The sequence below is a fragment of the Bombus bifarius genome, unplaced genomic scaffold (assembly GCF_011952205.1).
Source record: "Bombus bifarius isolate JDL3187 unplaced genomic scaffold, Bbif_JDL3187 scf7180000009144, whole genome shotgun sequence".
Lineage (NCBI taxonomy): Eukaryota > Metazoa > Arthropoda > Insecta > Hymenoptera > Apidae > Bombus > Bombus bifarius.
This window is the reverse complement of record NW_022884929.1, coordinates 129,070-151,200: the sequence shown is the minus strand read 5'-3', so window position 1 is coordinate 151,200 and position 22,131 is coordinate 129,070. Positions and strand designations below refer to the sequence as shown.

General features: G+C 45.4%; 1 protein-coding gene across 1 annotated transcript; it reads right to left on the bottom strand.

Annotated features, from left to right (window-relative positions):
* Positions 1-6,724: 6,724 nt before the first annotated feature.
* On the bottom strand, positions 6,725-7,132 carry LOC117213895. Its single transcript, XM_033459580.1, has one exon. It carries the CDS (start codon positions 7,130-7,132, stop codon positions 6,725-6,727), a length of 408 nt encoding a protein of 135 aa, XP_033315471.1.
* Between the last annotated feature and the right edge of the window lie 14,999 nt (positions 7,133-22,131).

Below are 22,131 nucleotides of genomic sequence, written 5' to 3'. Positions count from 1 at the left end.
GGCCACCACTTCTAAGAAAACTCTACATCTGGTCTTTTTAGTTATCTCAAGCATAGAAGCCATCAACAGCATATAGACAATAGACTGGGACGAAGACAGACTATAGACAGTAGACAGGCGACGATGGTGTCACGTAAACCTGAGGGTTGGATGATAAAATAAAATATCTGAGTCGTTACACGACTATTAATTTTGTTTTAATTAAACTTTATTACGAATTCAGCAATCACAATGGAATACACATTGAATTAACATAAATAACAATTCACTCCAACCACGTTATGTAAAACCTAGTTACACCGATACGTTAAGTAAGCGACGATTATAAGGGTAGAGACCGGTAAAGATATGTTGACTATTCTAAGGACACAGAAAAAGTGAAGTTTTACTGACGATACTGTGTCTGTGGAAAGCTAGGGGTGGGTGTGTCTAGGGACACCGGACTATCGGATTTGTTGATGACAATTTTGGTTAGGGAAATGAGGGCAGTAGACACCGTCTCCGATTGGACAATAAGATGGTTGGTGGACCAGGAAGGGTTTTAGCCGCCCTCGTGAGAAAGTTGCTAACGGAACATACCAGACGTGAGGAAAACCTACTTTCCGTGTTAACCCGTAGTAAACAATAAACGTAAAAGGAAATCTAAGACAAGAGATACTCGCTTGGTCTGAAGGTCCTTAAGTATGAAAATTCCAAAACCCCTGGTGGGTACTTAAGACTATTGAGGATACGCGCCAACTATGTGCAGACATCTGGGCGCCATCCTGCCCGCGGTGTGTGGCCTGGTCTAGGTAGAGTGTCGCCCGACGTAACAATGACACTGAACCGGACAAAGGGGCTGCACAAGAACAAGAACTGCCCGAGCTGGCTGAAGTCTCGGCTTATATGCGTTTTGGTTTTGAAGATGTGAAGGGCTCGGTGTAGGTTATGATGTGGAAAAGTGTCCGAAGCTCGGTAGGCGATATCCTATCTTTGATGTGGACTAAGGTGCGTCACTGCCTTGGGGTAGGCTATGCTGATAAGGTGGTGATGTGTCCAAAGGAGCCCGAGGCTCGGAGGTCAATGTCTTATCTCTGATGTAGGTTGAGATGTGATTGATGTCACACCGACATGAGTGTCCGCGACAACATGCACTTGCGGAAGGGCGTAGGCGCGATCGTGTTTATTTCTCGGTCTAGTGGCGCGCGGCTGAAATACTTGTCCCCCAGGGATGCAATGCACCGTGCGGCTGGCTGCTAGGGAAATGTATTTACTCGGTTTTCGGTCGATATTGTCGGCCAGGCCGTCAAGCTTCGCTCTCGTGTCGCAGCGTCGGAATTACGCGTCGACGAAGGCCGCCAGAAGGAAATCGTACTCGTTCGTCTCCGTCTCTGATCGCATCAGCACGGCCAGACGTCGCTCCCGGTACAGAGAAACGCTTGGAGGGCGAGGGCACGCTGGGAAATCAAATGCCCCGAGATATCGAGACGCCTCGATGGGAAAATCTTTACTGGCCTGTCTGGCTGGTGGTGTGCTGGCTAAGATTTGGTCCAATAAAACCATTTTGTCCCAACACCTGCGGCTATTATCGAACGGAGACTCGATGACGGGAAACGAGTCGTGGCCATCCACAATGCAATGTTACCATTGCCGAGTATGCTTTGAGTATGAATGTGCGGTTGCAAAATATGTAAAACAGTTGGCGTTTTTGTTGGAAGCGAGCTGAGAATTGCGTTGAGTATATAAAGGATTTCGATTTTCTGAACCGCAGTTTCAGAGGTACCGCGTATTGTAAGAGAGTCTAGATTTTAAAATAGTCTTTGAAAATAGAGAGAAAGAAAGGTGGAATTTTCGTTAGCTGTTAACGACGTTATCGGATGCGATAAGAATTAGAACTGTAGAAAAAATAGTAAATGCGGATTGAAAATCGATTTACTTAAGGTTATATCAACGATCCGTAAGTTTGACTCTCGCGGATTATATTTTCCTGCAATTTTCCTCCGTTCTCTGGCTCCGTGATCGATAATGAAACAATACTAATCCCGATGGGGTTTGCACGATGACATAATCACCGAAATTTCGAACGCGGTACGGGATTGTTAATTAAGACGAGACGATACGACGATAACGATTGCCGGGCGATTGGTGAGCAAATTGCAAGGCGACTCGCTTAATGAGATCAATCACTACTCGACTTATCGCATCAACTCGAAGAATTCATTAAGGGCGAATAAAATTAGCGGCGGCCTTCTCGTCGCGTTAAATAAGCCGTTGAAACCCTGCAATAATTATCGTCTCCGCCGATAAAGATAATCGCAATGTCGAAAAACGCTGACCGCGCCGAGCTGCCAATTAAAGCTAAAAGAAAGTTCCAAGCGAGATAAATCGCAGTTCGTGTGGCATCCGATCTCTCTGAAAAACGAACCGCGTTTCCCGAGTCTCTTCACGGATGCGGCCAGCAGTAAAATACTAACAAGTTTCAACGCCCGATACGTGTTTGTTCCGTATAACGTTAAACTAATTTTATGTATTACGTACTACGCGAGACTCTACGCTAGACTGTACACGTGACTGTACACGTGACTGTGCAGGTACTACGAGAGAATATCGAAGTAAGCTGTGGTACGAGTTATCATATTGCTTCCACTCAGAATTCTCGTTTTCATAGACCTCACGGAAAATTGTAAAATTTTCTCTACCACGGTATAGAAACTTGTAATCGACACAGTTTTTGCCAGAATTTGGAACGTTTGTAATACGATGTGCTTACGAATAACACCTCGAACAAATTGCGTAGGCCGCTCGTTATCACCTCGATATTTTCCTTCCGGTTATTGAAAGCGAACATTATTCCTTGAGGATATAAGAAGAAGTAGGTCATTTACGTTTACGAAAGAAAGGAAAGCATTGTTAGGTAGATGATACATTTACACTGTACATGTGAATATGTGTGTAAGCATCAGAGGGCGTCCAGATCTGAATTGAGACAAAAGGCGGCTGGAAACTGTTGGAAGAATCTAAAGGAATCGGCTGACAACAAACGTGCGTGCAAGAATTTTATCGAGGTCTTCAGAGTGTAATATATTGTATATGTATAGCTGTTGTGTGTGAATAAAGTAAACTATTTGTATTTCCGAATCCTCTCTATACCTTAACAAGCATAGCAAAGACGGCGGAGAATTAATTGCGTGACATTGCGATTATGTGCGTGATATGTGACTCAAAAGATTCATGTTCTTCTCGACATAGATTTGAAGGATATTAACGTGGGAAAATATTAAACACGTTAGACTGGCTCGTTCAAAGCGGTAGTTTCGGTCGAAGGACGATTATAAATGTTCGGAACGTCCTATGAATCCACCTGGCTTGATCAAATCAACGAGTTACGTGAAAAACTCGATAACCTGTACGCTGAACGTTATGGAATCGGAGATGGAACCTGAAACCGACGTTTCACGCTGAACAAAGGTAATGAGAATTTATTCCGTCGAGTAATCTTTCAGAGTTTTTCGGGGCGAAATGAATTTCATTAGGAGCAGACTTTGTGGTGGGGAGTCTGCTCGATCTGAAACAGACGGCAACACCTCAAGCGGTGACTTCCGATGGAAGAACATTGTCTTCTAGTGAAAAGAAAGCCGGAGTGAAAGAAAGATGGCCACGACGAACGAATTAACGTAGGTATATATTCGAGCTGCTGAGATGGATTGATGGGCCGAAAGAAACGGTTTCGACGCGAGACAATTGGTATACGGGGGGGGGGATAATACGCTCGTAAATAAACAATGGGATTCCATTATTTCGGGCCAGGCTACCTTGATAAATATCGTACGAAGTTAACGAGTTCGCTTACGATTTACGCGCTGCGAACAGGAAAAAGAAGGCGAGGCAACAGAGGCAAAAAAGCGGCGCCTGAAAATAGTCGCTGCTAACGAAACGTTTTCACTTGTAATTTCCTACAGGAGTGCATTACACGAGACGACGTGAAAGGAACGAGTGAAAAAGAGAAGAGGGGACGGAGCGGCGAAGACGAAGAGACGGAAACTACGAACGGACAGAAACTGAAGCAAGAAGAAAGAAAGAGAGAAGACGAATCCGTAAATAGAATCGTTGTTCGAAATAGACACCGAGGTTCGACGCAGCAAGAAACAGGGGAAAGGAAAAAGAAAGTTGGAGGACGTCGGAACAAAGGGGAGTAATGGAAATAGAGGAAAAAGTGTAAGAACGGAAAAGGACAATAAGGGAAAGGAAGAGAAACAGGCGGCTGGCGACACGCTCAAGCCAAGCCTCTAGATGGCGCGTACTGCGCATGCCACGGCGGCCTCGGTGAGGCTCAGAGCCTCGTTCCACCAACGTCCCCCGGCCTGGACCAAGGTATCGTCGGCGTAACACACCATGCCTGTGCCTGGGGGAATGGGGCATCGAAGGATCGAGTCATAGGCCGTTATCCACAGGATGGGTCCCAACACTGAACCCTGCGGAACACCACGTTTGACCGGCCTCTTCTCTTCACTATTCTTGCCGGCGTACGCTACCCATCTGTTGCTCAGATATGCCCGAATGGCACGAACGAGATAGGACTGCACGCCAAAGTGTTCCAGAGCCTCCACTATCCCGTTCCAGATTATGGCGTTGAAGCCGTTCGTAACGTCTAAGGAGTCTGCCAACCCCACCCCTTCTAGGGGAAACTATGGCCTCTGCCATGAACCTCATTCGTTTCACTGCGTCTACCGTCGAGCAGCCTCGTTGAAAGTCATATTGACTATCGTGCCACCCAGGCACTCGCTTCGACATATGGGCCTCCAGACGGGTGGCAATTATCCTCTCAAATAGCTTGCCCACCTCGTCTAGATGACACACCGGCCTGTACGCGGACGGAGAGTTCAGCGGACGACCTTCTTTCCGCAATAAGACCAATGTCACCGTCCGCCATGTCCAGGGGTAGACGATCTCCTTTAGACATCTGGTAAAGAGATGTCGTAGGCGGGGAGCCATGGTGTCGATTGGCTCGGCCCAAACTCGGCCTGGGATGCCATCCTTTTTGTCGCTTCGAAGTGCTCCTCTTCGGTGACTCGCAGCTCTTCGCTCCACTCCGTCGGCGTTATCGTCGTCGTCCCCGCCTCGTCGTCGTCGGAGGAGGATGGCACTGATTACCTTGTGTTCCTGTCTTCCGGTGGGAACAGAGTCCCGATGACGTTGACCAGCAACACCGGATCCGTGTTCGCGATCAGCGGGGGGGGGGGGGAGATTCGAACCTCTTCGTCGCTATTTTGTAAGGCCGCCCCACGGATCGGATTCGACTGTTTCGATCAGCTCCGTCCAGGACCGAGCTTTCGCGATCTTGATTTCACACTGGAGAGTGCGTCTCGACTCTCTGTACGCGTCGTAGCGGCTGGAGATCTCCTCTTCGTCGCGTGTCAGCCTACGACGACGAGCCCTCAGGAATCTTCTGCGGGCCCGAACACAGCTCGCTCGCATCTCCGCGATCTCCGGAGTCCACTAGTACACTCCGCAGTCGCGTATGCCACCTGGAACGGAGCGCGGCATCGAGGCGTCGCACGCCGCGCTCATGTATCTTCGGAGGTCTTCCGCCTCCTCGTCGACGCTTCCCGGCGTGGTTGTCCGTCGGGCGTCCCAGCTCCAGGCGGAAACGATGGCCGCCGCTCGTATCATCTCCTTATCCCTCTCCTTGAGACGCCATCTCGGTGGTGGGCGGGAACGGTTCTCTCCTCGTCTTTGGGCGTTGTCTGCCTATGTGGCCTCGGGGCCACCTCCGTCAGTATATAGAGGTGGTCGGGTAGAGTTACCACCCCCTCGGCCACTCTCCAGTCGTGGATCCGCCTGAATAGCTCCGAGGTAGTCCGCGTGACGTCGACTACGGAGGACCCTCTCCACGCCACGCAGGTGCTCGCCGAGCCCCTGTTTGCCAGTAGGAGCCCGAGGCCCGCTGCCCAATCGGTGAGCATCCTTCCCCAAGAGTTGGTTCTGCGATTTCTCCATTGTGTCGAGTGGGCGTTGAAATCCCCGAGGACGAGCACTTGGCGGGGAAGACACCTTCCGACGCACTCGCCGACCCGGTCCAAGAAGTCCCCGAACACAGCCAGGCCGATGTTGGGGGAAACGTAGACCGCTATCACCCTTACTCCAATCCACTCGACCGCGACGAAGCCGCTGCCACGGTCGAGCAGGACGCCGGCAGCACCCAAGGCTGGCGTCCACGTTATGGCCGTGGATCCATCCAGGTCTCCGACCCAGTTGGGAGCGTCGGGAACGCGATACAGCTCGGCCACCGCCGCAAGGGCGACCATCTCCCGGATGGTCTGGAAGAGTAGATCTTGCGCCCTCCTCGAGATTACATTGAAGGAGGCGCTTGAACTACTCGGTCACCTTCAAGGCCTCGTCCCGACCATCTGCCGCTGCTGCTTTGGCGGTGCTCCCTGGGGTCCTTTTCCGCAGCTGGCACGCGGATGGGTCTCCTCCTCTTGACTTTCGGGGGCGGGGGGGGCGCAGGCCGCTCCGATCATCCTGTGCTTGGCGGGCGCCCCGAGCGACTCTCACAGGGGGCACTTGGGAGCGGAGGCGGGACAGCCTCTGGCGCTATGTCCGCTTACGCCGCACCTGTAACACAGGTGCCCTCGATCCTCGCTGGACACGCATGTTGCTCATACGTACCCCAGCTCCAGGCACCTGAAGCACTGCAGTAGCCGCTTCGGGATGGCTGTGATCCTCGCAGTTGACCAGCCCAGGGCTATTTTCCCTGCCTGGCTAGTTTTCGGGCTCCCGCCACCGGGCACTTGATCCATGCCGACGCGAGGCCGCCTCTGGTGGCGCCGATCTCTCCGACGTGCACCTCCGCGCAGCCACGTCCTGCCGCCGAGGCCAGTGCTTGCAGTAGTTCCTCCTTCTTGTCCGAGATGTCTATCCCGGTCACTCGAAGTTCCGCCATCCTGGTTGGCGTGGCAACTCTCACCACCGTCGGGTCTAGCGCTTCGACCAGATTCCTCGCCAACAGCGACGCCTTTCCCCTGTCCCTGTCTCCAGGGACCCTGATGATGATGGCGCCTGTCATTGCCTTCTTCATTTCGACGGACTCCACACCGAGCTCCGAGAGCGGGACCTTCGCTCTGGCTGCTTCGAACTCTTCGGCATACGACATCCTTGCTCCCTCGTTCAGCGTTAGAGTTACCGCGGATGTTCGGGGTGCGCCAGGGAGCGTGGCCGTCTTGGGTGCCTGCGGCGGTCCTTTATTCGTTGCGGCGGCGCTGTGTCGGCGCGCCTGTCGTCCTCGACTGGGGTTGCTGCTGGCCTCCTCTCATCGGTGGAGCCACAGTCGCCCCTTTCCTCGCCGTCTCTCCTCCAGCGGCGGCTGTCTTCTTCTGCTTCTTTCTCATCCTTTTCTTCTTTGCTTCTACCACTTTCCACTCGCCTCCCTCCTGCTCCCTCGGGAGCGACGCTGTTTGGGTGACACGGCGAGTGGCGGAGCGGACCGTGCTCCGGCGGGCTTCGGAGGTGCGTCGTCGTCGGCCCCCGAATCGCTCCTCGATGGTCCTTATTATGGAGGGTCCCATCTCTTTGGCTATCCTCTCTAGGGCATCGATGCGTGCCCTGTCGCTCTTACCCTCCCACGGAGGACGGCCGGACTCGGACGCCGGACCAGTGCATCGCGGGCACTCGTGAGCGCAAGCAGCCCTTCTAGACAGTTCTTGGCGAAGGGCTGCGTTTTCCTCCTCTAGCGCGGACAGCCTTGCTGCTTCCACGAACCTCGTGGCTCCGGTGTCACTGCCGCGCGCTGGTCCCGTCCTCCTCGGGGAATTCGTTCTTCCCCGCGGTGGTGATGTAACTCGCCGCGTCCTTGAGGGCTTTTATGTACGTCCCCTTGAGGTTGGACGATGACGTCGCAACCCGCATGATTTCAGAGACGTGCATAGTTAGCCCGGCGCTGACGTCCGCGGCCGAGCTCGTCCTTATTTGGATTGCCAGTTCCTCAGGCACGTCTGGTGTTGTGATCATCGTCCTCCTCTTCTTTCCCCTGGACGCCGTCGAAACCATCGATGAGCGCGGCGCGGACGAAGCTACCGATTCTTCGTCGTCGGACTTGGTTCTCGCCCATAATCCTCCTGCCATCGATGACATGGCATCAGCTACCATGGCCGGAACGAAAAGCACACTCTCCGACCTGTCTGCAGTTTTATGCGAACCCCTTGTCATTCTTCTTTGAAATTCCTCCGCAGCCTCCATTCTGTTGCTCTCCGCCGCACCATGCGCAGAAACATATCCGGGGGCCTAAGGGTCCACTCCCGAACGGCCGTGGTCGTGAGATGACGACGCAGTGGGGCCCTCTTGTCTACCCATAACTGCGTCGTGCAGAAGTCTCCCTCACATGCACCGTAAACTTCTTTTTATTATCTAACTCCATCATTGTATATAAGTGTCTGTCACCAAGTCGTCCACGAAAGTTTCCATCCTGGTGTCACTCACTCTTTCGCACCCTGCCCCACGAGAAGGTGAGTTGAGTGGTCTTCGCAGATATACGTCCACCAACTTCTCCGAAATTCTCCTCACCGGATCGGCAAACTGGCGGGTGCCAGAGGAGCCGACCAGCCACCACCCGACTATAGGATAATATCAGATTCATCGGGGTTTCCCAGGACGTGGTCCTACGTCCTGAGAACCCATACCCACCCCTTAGGAGAGTCATAGTTACTCCCGACGTTTACCCGTGCTTTTGTGTCTTTTTTCAATTGATTCACGTTGACAGAGCACTGGACAGAAATCACATTGCGTCAACTCCTCACAATGCTTGTTTTAATTGAACAGACGGATTCCCCTGGTTCGTGCCATTTCTCAACTGAGTCTTAAATAGCGGCTGAAGAGAAAGATTTTTTTCAATCATTCTTAGCGATCAAATGAACGTTACATTCTACTGTATTTCTCCGAAATAGAACGATTTATGTAAAAATATCGTTACCTTGTGACGTTACTTAAGAAAACAATTCGAAAAAAGTCTTTGGCTCCTAGGGCTGATGCGAATATTTCAAAGTCCCTACGGTCCACACCATTGGTACGTGACACACGTTTACACGTTGCTCGATCGCTGCGCTCGCTCGAAAATAACCTAACCTAAAACCAATCTCTCTTGAGTTTGTTTTTCGATAAGAAGGCGATGTTCTTTAAATGCGCGAACGTACGGGATCCGAAAACTTGCGAACGTACTGTCACCCATCTAAAAAATATATTACACATCTCGATGGAACTTCTTAAGACTTTCATCACTATAGTCTTGATTTCTTTATCAGTGATCCCCATATATTTTAAATTTCCTTCTATATTAGGCGTTATTGCCCCTCTATTGCCCAAGACCACGGGCAAAATCTCTCCATCGTCGACATTATACTTTTCCTTGAGGTAATTTGGACATGGGAAGTACTTGTCGACCTTTTCTTTCTCTGCCTTTAGGAGGTAATCCTTGTTCTCGTAGCGGACGGTAACGCCGACCACGAGACTTACTTGAGCCTCCTCCTGGCGTTCTCAATGTCCTCAGAAGTGGCCGGACAATTGATCCTGGGGGAGTTCGCTATTTTCTTTAGTTTCCTGTCACTTTCTTCATTAATCAGGCTAGAGGCCGCTGGGTCGACTGAGTTCTTAATATAAATCGCTTTCTAGGGTACCGAGGTTGATAATGTGTTCGAACCTCGCTAACCCTAATCCTCCATTAGCTTTTGGAGTGTAGAAGGAACCCGTGGCTGTCGAAGGCACTAGGTGTAATATGGCCTTTATTTCTTCCATGACTTCTTTGTCCAACAGTTTTAATACACTATCGCTTGGTGGATTTATAAGCAGATGTTAAATACATCGAGGGAAGATGTACTTCGTTATTAATTCAATTTTCTGGATTAGTTTCAGAGGGGGCTTTCTAACTCTTCTGACCACGCTCAAAATTTCAGATACTATGATGCCACAATGGATACCCTTACAAGGCCATAGTTTGGCGTCTATATACCCGAAGGCCTCATCTGGGTCAACGGTTGGTATGTTTATGTTTTCGAGCCTAATCCGTGATACCTTTACGAATCTGGTGTCCTTTTTCGCAATCACCTGGAACGTTTGGCTCTTCTCTCCTGATATATTCATTCCTAGGCCCTTCAGGTATTCATGAAGTATATCCATTTGGCATTGTGCCTCCCTCTTATCTTCACCAAGTAAGAATGTCGTCAGCGAAAGCCAGGATTGGTAATTTTCTCCCATGACTGACATTAATGCCACTGGTTTGCTCCTCTATTATTTCCAGCAGCGACTCTAGACATAGATTAAATAGCAGCGGCGAGAGAGGGTCACCCTGCTTGACTCCTCTAAGGATCTTGATCTAGACCCCTATATTATCTTTAGTTTTTATTTTGGTCTTGCCTCTTTGTACATGCATTCGATTAAATTGATTATAGGGGCCGGCACACCCTTCCTTGCCAGGCATGGTTTTAACGCCGAATAGAGTATTGTGTCGAACACTTTGGAGATATCCACAATTGTGAATATCCCCCCGTTATTTCTCTTACTGTGACTTAAGGCAGCGTTAAATAAATCTATATTAATTTTACATCCATTTTGTGATGTAAAACCTTTCTGCCTTAAGTTTAGCACAATATCTCTTCTCATCCTTCCGTCGAGGATGGAGAAGAAAAGTCGGCCGAGAATGGGGTCTATTGTTATAGGTCTCCAATTCCCAACCTGGCTGCTAGGTTCATTTGGTATTAACTTAGTCCTATTTTCCTTCCATACGGTCGGAAAATAGGAACTATAGAATAGAATATTAAAAAAATTTTGTCAATATTGCCAGATATCATTAAGTGCTCTTTTTGAAATCCATCTGGTCCTGCCGCAGCCTTCTTCCTCATCTTGTTAAGTTTCTCACTCACGTCCTCAGCGGTTGTCGACGGAAACAATTCACTTATTATCAGCTCAGAGGCACTATTTCCTGGGATTGGGGAATTGAATGGTCCTGCACGACCCCACAGATCTTCATAGAGCCTCTTCACTTCTATTGCCTTTGCTGATTGACTGGCTGGTTCCAGGTATGCACGATCGTTGTTAACAACAACGTCGGCCAACTTCTTAGGACATTCTTTAAACAACCCCTTGCAACGTGCGTAGAAGTATCTTTGCTTTGTTTCTATAGCAATAATTATTATTCTTTTTATTTCCCTTAATTTGTTGCTTTGCCGTTTTATTTCTTTCATCATTCCTGCCTTTCTCTTTCTCTATTGCTCAATATAGAGATGTGTAAATAAATTCATTTAACTTAATAATAAGGGCTTCTCTATTTTTTTTATTATTTGCCCATGTTGAAGTGGTTACCGGTTCTAAGAAAACTCTACATCTGGTCTTTTCAGTTTTCTCAAACACTGAAGCCATCGACAGCGCATAGACAAAAGACTGCGATGAAGTCAGGCCATAAACGGTAGACAGGCGACGTTGGCTTCGGGGTTTTTCAGTTATTGGGTAACACAGCTAGCGTGCGGATCTGGACCAGCTCAAATTGTATTCTTACTTATTACACTTCTATTTAAATATATTTTCTGCCTTACAATTTATCCACGTGTTTTCTCTGTTTACACCTCAACAGCCCAAATTTCTGTTAACCGAGCGCTAACCTCCTTTAACGGCGGGGTTACATCAGTTAGTTCCTCTACTTCTTTTTCTAGTTGGAGTCTCCACTGACGGGTAGACTCCTCATTAAATATTTCCCCGCTAATTTCAGGCTCTTCGCACGTCCACGCATTGCCTGAGTTAACGGGATCGCACTCTCCCTCTGACACCTCGGCAACCTCCTGAAGGCTGGTATCCTCACTAGCTATCTTTAGTTTCTTTCTCTTGTTCTTTATTTGTTCTGCTGTCCTGCTAGTGAAGATTTTACTTATCTCGATATTAGGGTATTTGAAGTCCTTATAGATTTCATCGAACTCCTTCAGGAGAGTTGCGTCTTCAACAGTCCATTTCCTTGTGTTTGGGGGTTCGTTCCCCTTCTTTTCTCGTTTCTTACGGCAGGGTGCGCATGCCGTTCGTGGATGGATAGTCCTCTCTGAGTCCCGAAGCTCATAGGGCAAGCTTCGCATTTATACGCTCCTTCTTTTCTTTGACTAGTGCCACTACACTTTGGAATGTGGCACTTTGTCCCATGGAGCTTTGAGAAACTCCTTTCGCAATATAAACATCCCCACTGGATGCGAGCATCCGTGCGATGTTGACCAAGGTGCCTGTCCAGATATGATAGCGTTATGAAGAAAATGTGAACGTGCCTTTTCTCACAGACCGGACAAGCAATCTAGACTCCCATCAAAGGAGCCATGATCTTAGGAATCATATCCGGGGGCCTTGGCACGTCATTACCTATGGTCCCCTCCAAAGCGAATAAATCCGCCACAGCGCTTCCGGGACCGAGAAGCGGTATAATCGTTAGATTGGTAAGCCGATTTGTTATTCATTTAATTTCACATAGTCTTCCGCTCCTTCGCCGCCGCACTCCGTTTAGCTATGGACGCCGCGTCCGGGGGATCATTCCCCACGCCAACGCGGCGTTCATGTTACCGGCGGTACCACGGGGAGGTAGGAGTGCGACTTAAGCAGACGAGACCGAAGTCTCCCCTGTCCCTGACTATCACACTCCTAGGGACCCACAGCACAACCATTTATCAGCGGTATGCTGTTTACAGGCCTTAAGAGGGTCATAATTACTCTCGCCGTTTACCCGCGCTTTTGTTCCATATTAATTCTCTATATCCATAAAAATAACAATGTAAAACAAAAATTAATAAGATAACTGTTCGCTCTATTTATTTAACACTATCGATAAAGTACTCGCAGTTTAATTGCAATCGTTCCAGCGATTTGAGAAGAAAGTGTTTTTGATATATACTTTGATGTGTGGCGGCACTCGACAACAAATATCGCCACTCGACACTAATTTCTGTCGGACGATGGCAGCGCAGTGGTTAGCGCCTTACGTTACGAATGTTCGGGACCCGGATTCAAATCCCGGCGACCGGAGTCCGATTTTTCAAGCAGTACCCCATCAGCGACATCTACAGCCAGCAGCTCAATTATCACAGACAACACGGACATCTCAGATGTAATACTTTGATGTGAAATTTGTATACATAAATAGTCACTTTTAGTAATAGAGACCTTCCGATTCGTACGAAATAAATGCCACACTTGAATATCATCATTCGCAATACAACTAACAATCATTTCTTATAAAATGTTCAAAGTATAAATTTTTTCTACCCACTACGAGAAACACAGTAAATTCTGATCAGTATAGTAGTAAGTACAGCAAATTGAAGTCGTTCGTCCTGAATTCTTCGTCATTTTATTACGTAGTCAAGGGATTAACCCAACAACGCGTATAATTAGATGAATTGTACGATATTATACTTGTCGAGTCAAAGTCCGAATCTGGGCCCGAGTCGTCCTCGTGGCGGGAGCTTGGGACAGGTAAGGATTCCTCACTGAAGCTATCCATTTTTTTTGCACTGAAGTTATTTTTATTGACACACACAAAAATGTTACAGAGTTGACACAAACTCACAATGATCACACACTCGCGACGCTAGTGACAATGGTCTTAGGTTCGATAACGAATCCGCGGACAACGGGACGGTAGTCGTACGCACTCGCAAAAAAAATCTAAGTCGGATTCTTTGTTAATATCCACTGACCGTAAGGCGTTAATCTTTTGTCGATAAGATCGCAAGAGAGAATGACTTTCCGCCCCGGTGATACCTCAGAGGAAAACTATGATGGGGTGTGCCTAAGGGCACGAGATCATCGGATTCGTCGGGGATATCCTACGTTCGGAAAGTAAGGGAAATTGACGTTGCTGCTAATTGGCCAATCTTCATATCGGTAGTTAGAAAAGGATGCTAGCCGCCCTTGAGGGAGGGTTGCTAGTGGGAGACGTCGTTCGTGGAAAAATAGGTCTCTCCTGTCTTCCTGTAACTGGGACAAAGACTGTTTATCTGTTGAAGGATTTTAGGTAACTAGATATTAGTGTTTATAACGGCCATCAGGGTAGCTGAACATGTACTGTGGAGATGCGTCGGTATCTGGTAACCATCATACCCGCAGAATAGGGTCTGCGTATGGCGTGCCACGGGACAGAAACCGTTGGAATGTTTCCACGAATCCGATGATCTCGTGTCCTTAGACACACTCCATCATAGTTTTCCTCTGCATCATCATCGCGACGGAAAATCATTCTCTCGTGAGGTCGTATTAGGGAGTTACTTAGTGTCTGTACTCTCGGTGGATATTCCATGTTTTAAGAAAGAGTCCGACTTAGATTTTATGAGCATGTACATCTATCATCCCGTTGACCGCGAATTCGTTATTGAACCTAGGATCATTGTCATTAGTTTCTAGAGTATCTAATTACCACGGTTACTTGTCAAATTCTATAATAATCGTATTTGCACTAGTCAATGTCCTCTCTATTGCATAAGGACAATGTGTAATCCAAACGAAGATTCCTTTCTCGTCCCTAACCCTAATTCTAATGTAAACCCGACATATATTTATACAGTGAATTTTTAATTATGTTTCGTAGTATGTATAACAATATATTTTAATGTTTGAAATCCTACTGATGTTTGCATTGCTTCTGTTAAACTTAATTTTCTCAAATTAAAGGTTTTATCACATGTACTATTTTTCTTCTAAAGACTTCATTTATATCAATGACTACATTCTGCTTTTCATTATAACTACTGAGATCAAATTATGTTACGACCGTTCACGGCGAGACGCGGTCGCGAGGAAAACGCGTTAGCGAGAGGCTACGATTCTATTAATCGACGCCGCGAAATAGTCGTTCCCCTGTTTCGATTTAGATAACAGAGGTGGTTCAATGAATTTAACACTGTATAGTAAGTTGTATCACCGTTTATTCCAACAACTTTGTAAAGAAGATAGTTACGCTGGTGCGTATCTGTAAGATAAGTGAGTGACTGATCTACGGGTATGTACCCGGTCAAAGGATGTAGACCGTTCGAAGGATGGAAAATCAGTGGTGTTCGGTGACGGTGTTGTGGCGGAGGAAAGCTAAGGATGGGCGTGTCTAGCTCACGGGACCATCGGATATGTTGGTGACGATTTTGGTTAAGAGAGTGAGGGAAATAGGCTTCGTCGTTAATTGATTAAACGAAGGTTGGTGGACTAGGAAGGGTCTTAGCCGCCTTCGATAGAAAGTGGTTAGTAGGAGGAAAGTTGCATCGTACGTGAGAAAAACTAACTTTCCCTTGTCAAGCCGTAGTAGACAATGGTCTTTAGAAATGATTCGGAAAACAGATGTTTGTTCTGACAGGGTCTGAAGGACCTTAGCTAGCAAATTACTGGTATTTATGATGGGTCCTTAAGAATATTAAGAATATTAAGAATATTCAGGAAATTAAGCAAGGATCAGCGAACATCTGGTTCCCGTCTGGCCCGCGGTGTGTGGCCTGGTCTAAGTAGTGTTGCGCGACGTAACATGCAGGGACCATTCTCAAAATAGTGTCCCCAATTCACCTAACACAGACAACGTCTCTAGGCTTGAAAAGCTAATAGAGAAACAATCGAAGCAAATAAATAATTTGCTATTGCTACTAACGCTCATCATGGATAAATTAATACGTCCCGATGCAAAATAAAACCAAGACGCATACCTCTTTGGAATGCCAACGGTCTAGCTCAACACAAATTTGAACAAGAACTGTTCCTTAAACAGCAGCAAATCGACGTAATGCTAGTATCGGAAACCCACTTCACCGACAAAAACTATCTGAAAATAAATGGTTATAATTTCTACCATACCCAACATCCCAGCGCAAAGGCCCACGGCGGCACCGGAATCATAATCAAATCATTCCAGAAAGACTACTTCTAAGCAACAAACGTAGCAATAGAAGACTGCCATGACCACTTCACTAGTAGTATACTTCAGCAGTATACTGCCCTCCCAGACACTTCATCGCCCAAGAAGACTTTGATAACTTCCTTGACACCCTGGGTAGTAGATTCATAGCTGGAGGAGACCATAACGCCAAACATACACAGTGGGACCTCAGACTGGTCACAGTAAGAGGCAAAAATCTCTTAAACAGCATAATAACCAACAATCTCAACTACCTCACCGCATACGAACCCACATACTGGCCCACTGACGCTAACAAAGTACCGGACCTTCTTGACGTCTTCATAACTAAAAATATCTCGCCAAGATACGTCCAAATCAACTCCTCGGCTGATCTCTCTTCTGATCATTCCCCCGTGATAGCAACTGTCATATCAACTATTATAGAGAATATATCTAAAGGCTTTATTCATAACCAATTCACCAACTGGCGCCCTTTAGAGAAGTCTTTAATCACTCAACTTCAGTCTTAACTTCACTAAAAACTAATGAAGAAATCGAAGCAGCCACGGAATACTTAAACATGAGCATAATAAACGCTATCCGCTCCTCCACGCCTACTAAGACGTCTATCAGCAAACGTGAATATCCCCATTACATTGTCACGTCCCGCGCTGCGCACGCGCCATGACGTAGGCTAAAACTACCAATAGCGCGAGTGAGCGTTCCAATTTGAAATTTAAATAAATTTTAACAATTTGTATATAAACCAAATTCGAACCTCACAACCCCCACGGAATAACCCGTCACATGACGACCCCTCCACGGTAGACCTAATTATAAATAAGCGTAGCGACATAGAAGATACAGAGATAATTCCTTAGTTCAGAGTAGTTAATTCCTCAGTTTTGTGTGATTAGTTCCTCAGTTCCTGGTGATTAATTCCTTGGTTCTTGGCGATCAGTTCCCCAATTTTTGGCAAGTAATTTCTTTGTTCATAGCGATTACTTCTCAATTCCTTTAGCTCTTAATTTCTCTGTTTCTTTGCCTTTCAATTCTTTAGTTCCTTAGTTTTTCAGCTCTTAGTTCTTTTAGCTCTTAGTTTTTTTGCTCTTAGTTCTTAAGTTCTTTAGTCCTTTAGTTCTTTGTTTCATTAGTTCCTAGTTCTTGTCAGTTTTGTTAATCGACGTGTTTGTATTTGTAAATTTGTAAATTATTGAAAATTAATTAAATTAAAATCTTGTAATTAATAAGAGTGAAAACGTATCGCCAACGATTGTAACTTCGAGTATTCGAAATCTCAACGACAATTCTGTCAATACCCAATTAGAATTAGAATAATCATTTGTAGTGGAAAATATTTGTCTAATAATATAATGGGATTAAGCAAACATTTATTTTCACCAACTTTGATTCTCTCCCGTGCCAGTACTCCTGCGCGTAGCAGGTTAGCCGAAACGTGGAGTTTAATTGCCACTCGCATTAAACATCAGACAACGCTACCATTTAATCTAAATTCAAAAATTAACGGCAACACAACCAAAACAAATCAAACAATAACGTAACAACATATTTAAAAAAATAGCAGAAAAACGTAGACTAAGAAGAGTATGGCAGACCCATAGAACACCGGATGACAAACGCAAACTAAACAACGCAACTAGAAAGCTAACCAAAATCATAAAAAATTACAAAAAATGACTGTTTTCATAAATATCTCGCTAATTTGTCCCCCATAGCTGACTCCAACTACTCACTATGGAAGGCCTCCGGGAAACTCACGCGCCCCCCGCAAATAATCCCTCCAATTCGCCGTCCGCAAAGTGGATGGGCGCGTAGCCCTATAGAAAAAGCCAAACTGTTTGCTAAATACTTGTCTAAAGTATTTAAAGCCCATTCTTCCAATGCTGCCGCGGACATTACTGAATACCTGCACTCTCCCTTCCAAATGTCTCCTCCTATTGAACCCTTCAGTTCTGCAGAGATTATAGAATCAATCAGTCGCCTAAATCCCAAGAAAGCAGCAGGGCACGACCTAATGGGCAATAAAGCAATCAAGGAACTTCCCATAAAAAGGATTGCACTCTTGACATCGATTTTTAACGCTATTCTTCGCCTTGAATACTTTCCTAAGGCCTGGAAAATCACACTGATTAGCCTCATCCCTAAACCCGGAAACCCAATATATGAAACTAGCTCCTATTATCCAATCAGTCTTTTACCTACACTGTCTAAACTATTCGAGAAGATGCTAACGAATCGACTCCTTCCACTCCTAGATGATTTAAAAACACTCCCAGATCACCAATTCGGCTTTCGGAAACAACATTCGACAGTAGAGCAAATCCATCGCATAACCCACATGATCAGCCAAACCCTTGAAAAGAAAAGATATTGCTCAGCGGTATTCCTAGACATTCAATAGGCATTGGACAAAGTATGGCATGAAGGGCTACTATACGAACTTAAAAAAATCCTACCACACCCCTACTACTCCATCCTAAAGTCCTACCTAACCAATAGATAATTCATGGTTAAATGCTTAGACGCCACTTCACACCATTCCCAATAGAATCTGGCATATCCCAAGGTAGTGTCCTCAGACCCCCGCAGACCTGGTAATTGCTTCATCCACTCTCCAGCGATGTCTCGGCTCTATGGAAAAGTGGTTTCATAAATGGGGTTTCAAAATTAATGAAAAAAAATCCTCACATGTATCCTTCACGCTCCGAAAACAAACTTGCACCCAGGTCACCATCAACAATACAACAATTCCTAGCAAGGACTCAGTCAGATACCTGGGCATGACCCTGGACAGGAAAAATCACATCTCAGATAAAACGAAGCAACTAAAGGACAAACTAAAAAAATTCTATTGGCTCACGGGCCGTCGCTCCAAACTAAACATACAGAATAAAATTACCCTCTACAAGACCGTAATAAAACCTGTCTGGACCTACGGAATCCAACTATGGGGAACAGCAAGTAATCCCAACGTTGAAATACTTCAACGCTTCCAATCGAAAACGCTAAGATCCTTAATAGGTGCACCTTGGTATGTTACCAACGAAACAATACATCGCGACCTCAAGATACCCACAGTCAAAGAGGAAATAGCAAAATATAGCGACAGATATAGCAAAAGAATCAACAAACACCGAAACCACCTAATCACTGGACTACTCGATACATCGGACCAGATCCGCAGGCTGAGGAGACTCTACCCGCTAGACCTAAACGCTAGATTCAATTAGTTATTTAAATTAAGTAATATTTACTTATTTATAATACTTACTTACAAATTATACTTATCTATAATAAGTCACTGCGCCACGCCAGAAAAAATTACTGAAAATTTTCAATGCGAAAATTGATTGTAAATTTTAATAAATAAAAAAAAATTTTCATGGAATTCAGGATGGAAAGACATTGTTCTTCGAAAGCGTTTAAAAGGGTTTTATTATATTCTTATTCTAGTCTTTGTGTTTGGCTTTATTACCATTGCTTTGATCAGGATGTTTATATTTTGTGCTGTTTTTATTCAAAGTAGTAGTTGTAACGAACCAGATTATACTTCTATTTTTAAATTAAGTTTTTATTTAAATTCGGAAAGCTATATCATATCACATATTCTCTACTGCCGAGACCATTTGAAGCTTCGTAAATTTTAATTTCATTGTGTCTGAATCCAATGAATTTATAGTTTCCATGGAGCAACTGGAGCAGAAAAATCTCTTTATGTTCGATACATAAAGGGAAGGGCGAGAATAATCGATAACTTTACTCCTCTGTCACTATAGGATTTTGAGGAACAATAAAAAATGTCTGGTGAGCGATATAAAGGCAATAGAATTAATTTTTTGTATAGCTCCATAATATGTTATGCGTTTCAGCATATTGCCATTTTTAATACCTGTGTTAATGACATATTATAGTTTTTAAAATGGTATTTGAGTTTATAAAATTATTAGTTTATTTGAGGAAACCTTAGAGTGATAAATAATAGGAACAGAAATAAAAGGGAATGGAAATAACAATATGTTAGCGTCGACTCTTCTAGAGATGATGTCACGTAAACTTGAGACTTAGATTATAAAAGAAAAGAAGGTTGAGTCGTAACCCAATTATCAACTTCCTTTTATCGAACTTTATTATAAATACAATGGTTTCACAGAGGTAGAATGATGCTGCATCAGAGAGAAAGGCTGAACAAGAACTGCCCGAGCTGGCTGAAGTCTCGGCTTATATAAGTTTTGGTTTGGGGATGATGTGCAAAAGAGTCCAAAGGTCGGGGGTCGATGTCTTATCTTTAATATGGATTAAGGCGTGTCATAGGCTCGGTGTAGGTTATGATGATAAGGTGGTGACGTGTGCAAAAGAGTCCGAAGCTCGGGGGGCGATATCTTATCTCTGGTGTAGATTAAGATGTGGTTGATGTCACAATGTCAAGATCGGCGCATCGCGCGGTGCCGAATCCGTCTCCAAGCCGAAACCATAAATCTGTCATCGTGGTTTAGGACCGACCTCGATAGCGGCTTTGAATGCCGATACTTTGAAGGACCGTTGCGGTTCTAATTCGTGGATGTTAGCTCTAGTTTCGAGATGCCGACTGTCAACAAGGAGATCAAAAGGATCAACGCTCTCTGCCGTTCCACGCGCCGCGCCGCCGATGACTTGGGGACACTCGGGCTCGGACGGTGGAGAGCGATAAGAGTTTTCTAGAAAGATCTGATCATGGAACGCTGGCAGGCTGATAAATCCTCTGGCAACAAAACTGTCAATGAGTGAAAAATCTCAGCACATACCTCACAATCTTCGATATATCGTAAAATTTCGAGATACGTATTATTTAACAAGTAGAAGATAGAAGTCAATTAAATAATGATGATAGAATACGTAGAAATTTAATTGAAATCCGTGAAATTATTTATTAAGTTTTGTAGTTAAAAATTAAATTTTGTTAACAATAAAATAATTAGTTTAATGTTCGTGGACAAAAAAAGGATCGCAATTTAATGAGCATTCCAATATACTTCAACACGTACGTACATACATTCACATGAAAAATTTCTCACAAAATTGATCCATAAATAGATGCATTATTTCAGATCGCAATTTTATACAAATGAATAAACAACTTCACAATTAGAAAATAATAGTTGATATAAAACACGAAGTTGTATTGACCGACTTTTATGTCTAGTGTGCAATTAACACAGGTTTTTTACAGCGAAACTAGACAATCTTATAATAATTACGTACGATTCTGTAACGCAACGTCTGAATCGACTGGATTCAACGGAAGCAGCCTGAATCCTGAGACTTCCTAAACTTATTACCCTTCTCTGACGTTGAAAATAAACGATGAAGAAGAGCGGCAGACGGTAAAAACCGGAGAATTTTTGTAAAACAACTGGCTGCAACTCAGCTTGACGCCGCGCCGACTTCGAGGTTGCATTAAGAGCTCCGCGGTAAAGAGTACTGTCAATAATTTAGAAATCCTCCGATGAGGTTTTCTTTTGAAGTCAGCTACCGTACAGCAGAGACCAATAAAATGGTAATAAGATAAAGAAAATGGAACGGAGGTAAAAATTTTTGTTGTTTAATGTAATTTGCAGAGGTAGAAATTCTTTAAATATGGAAATCAGAAGTAGTAATACCTTTCTGCTGTTTTAACGAAGTAATTTTGAAATCATTCTTGATTAAGCAGTCGTTTTATTATTAAAATACATAGTGTGGCGGATCGGTATCAATAGGACGCAGACAGGTCGAGGCATCAACGCGGCGCAACACCTCCCGGGCGATCCGCTGGTACCAACCGCCAACACTAGAGGGCTACGACGACAACGAGTCTGTCTAACTTGCTAGCGGTCGAATATACGAGCGATTGATACAAATACCGCACCTAGCGAGACTCCCTCTACGCCTAAGGCAGGGACTACCGGGCATAGCCTTACTGACGAGTCCACCAGTAGTCCCGGGACGAAACGCAACCTCTCTTTTCATCCGCCACAATAGAATTAAAAAATTGTATATATTTGGCACAGGAGTCAAAGGCTCATGCTGTTGTTTTGCCTCAAGACATTGACTCAGCCTTGACGCAAAAACGTAATGATAAACAAACTCCGTGCAAAGTAATGTCGCCGCTACATGCAACTTTCGGATGAAGACAAATTCAAATTTTCCGACTCCCCCCGACCAGTATAAATAAGCGAATGCGATCGCGAGCGAGTTAGTTATTATCCGAGTGATTATCCGAGTTGTCGTTCGAA

What these genes read in the sequence shown, in the direction of transcription:
- LOC117213895 (XM_033459580.1), bottom strand. Translation starts at nt 7,132, where the DNA reads ATGTCGTATGCCGAAGAGTTCGAAGCAGCCAGAGCGAAGGTCCCGCTC.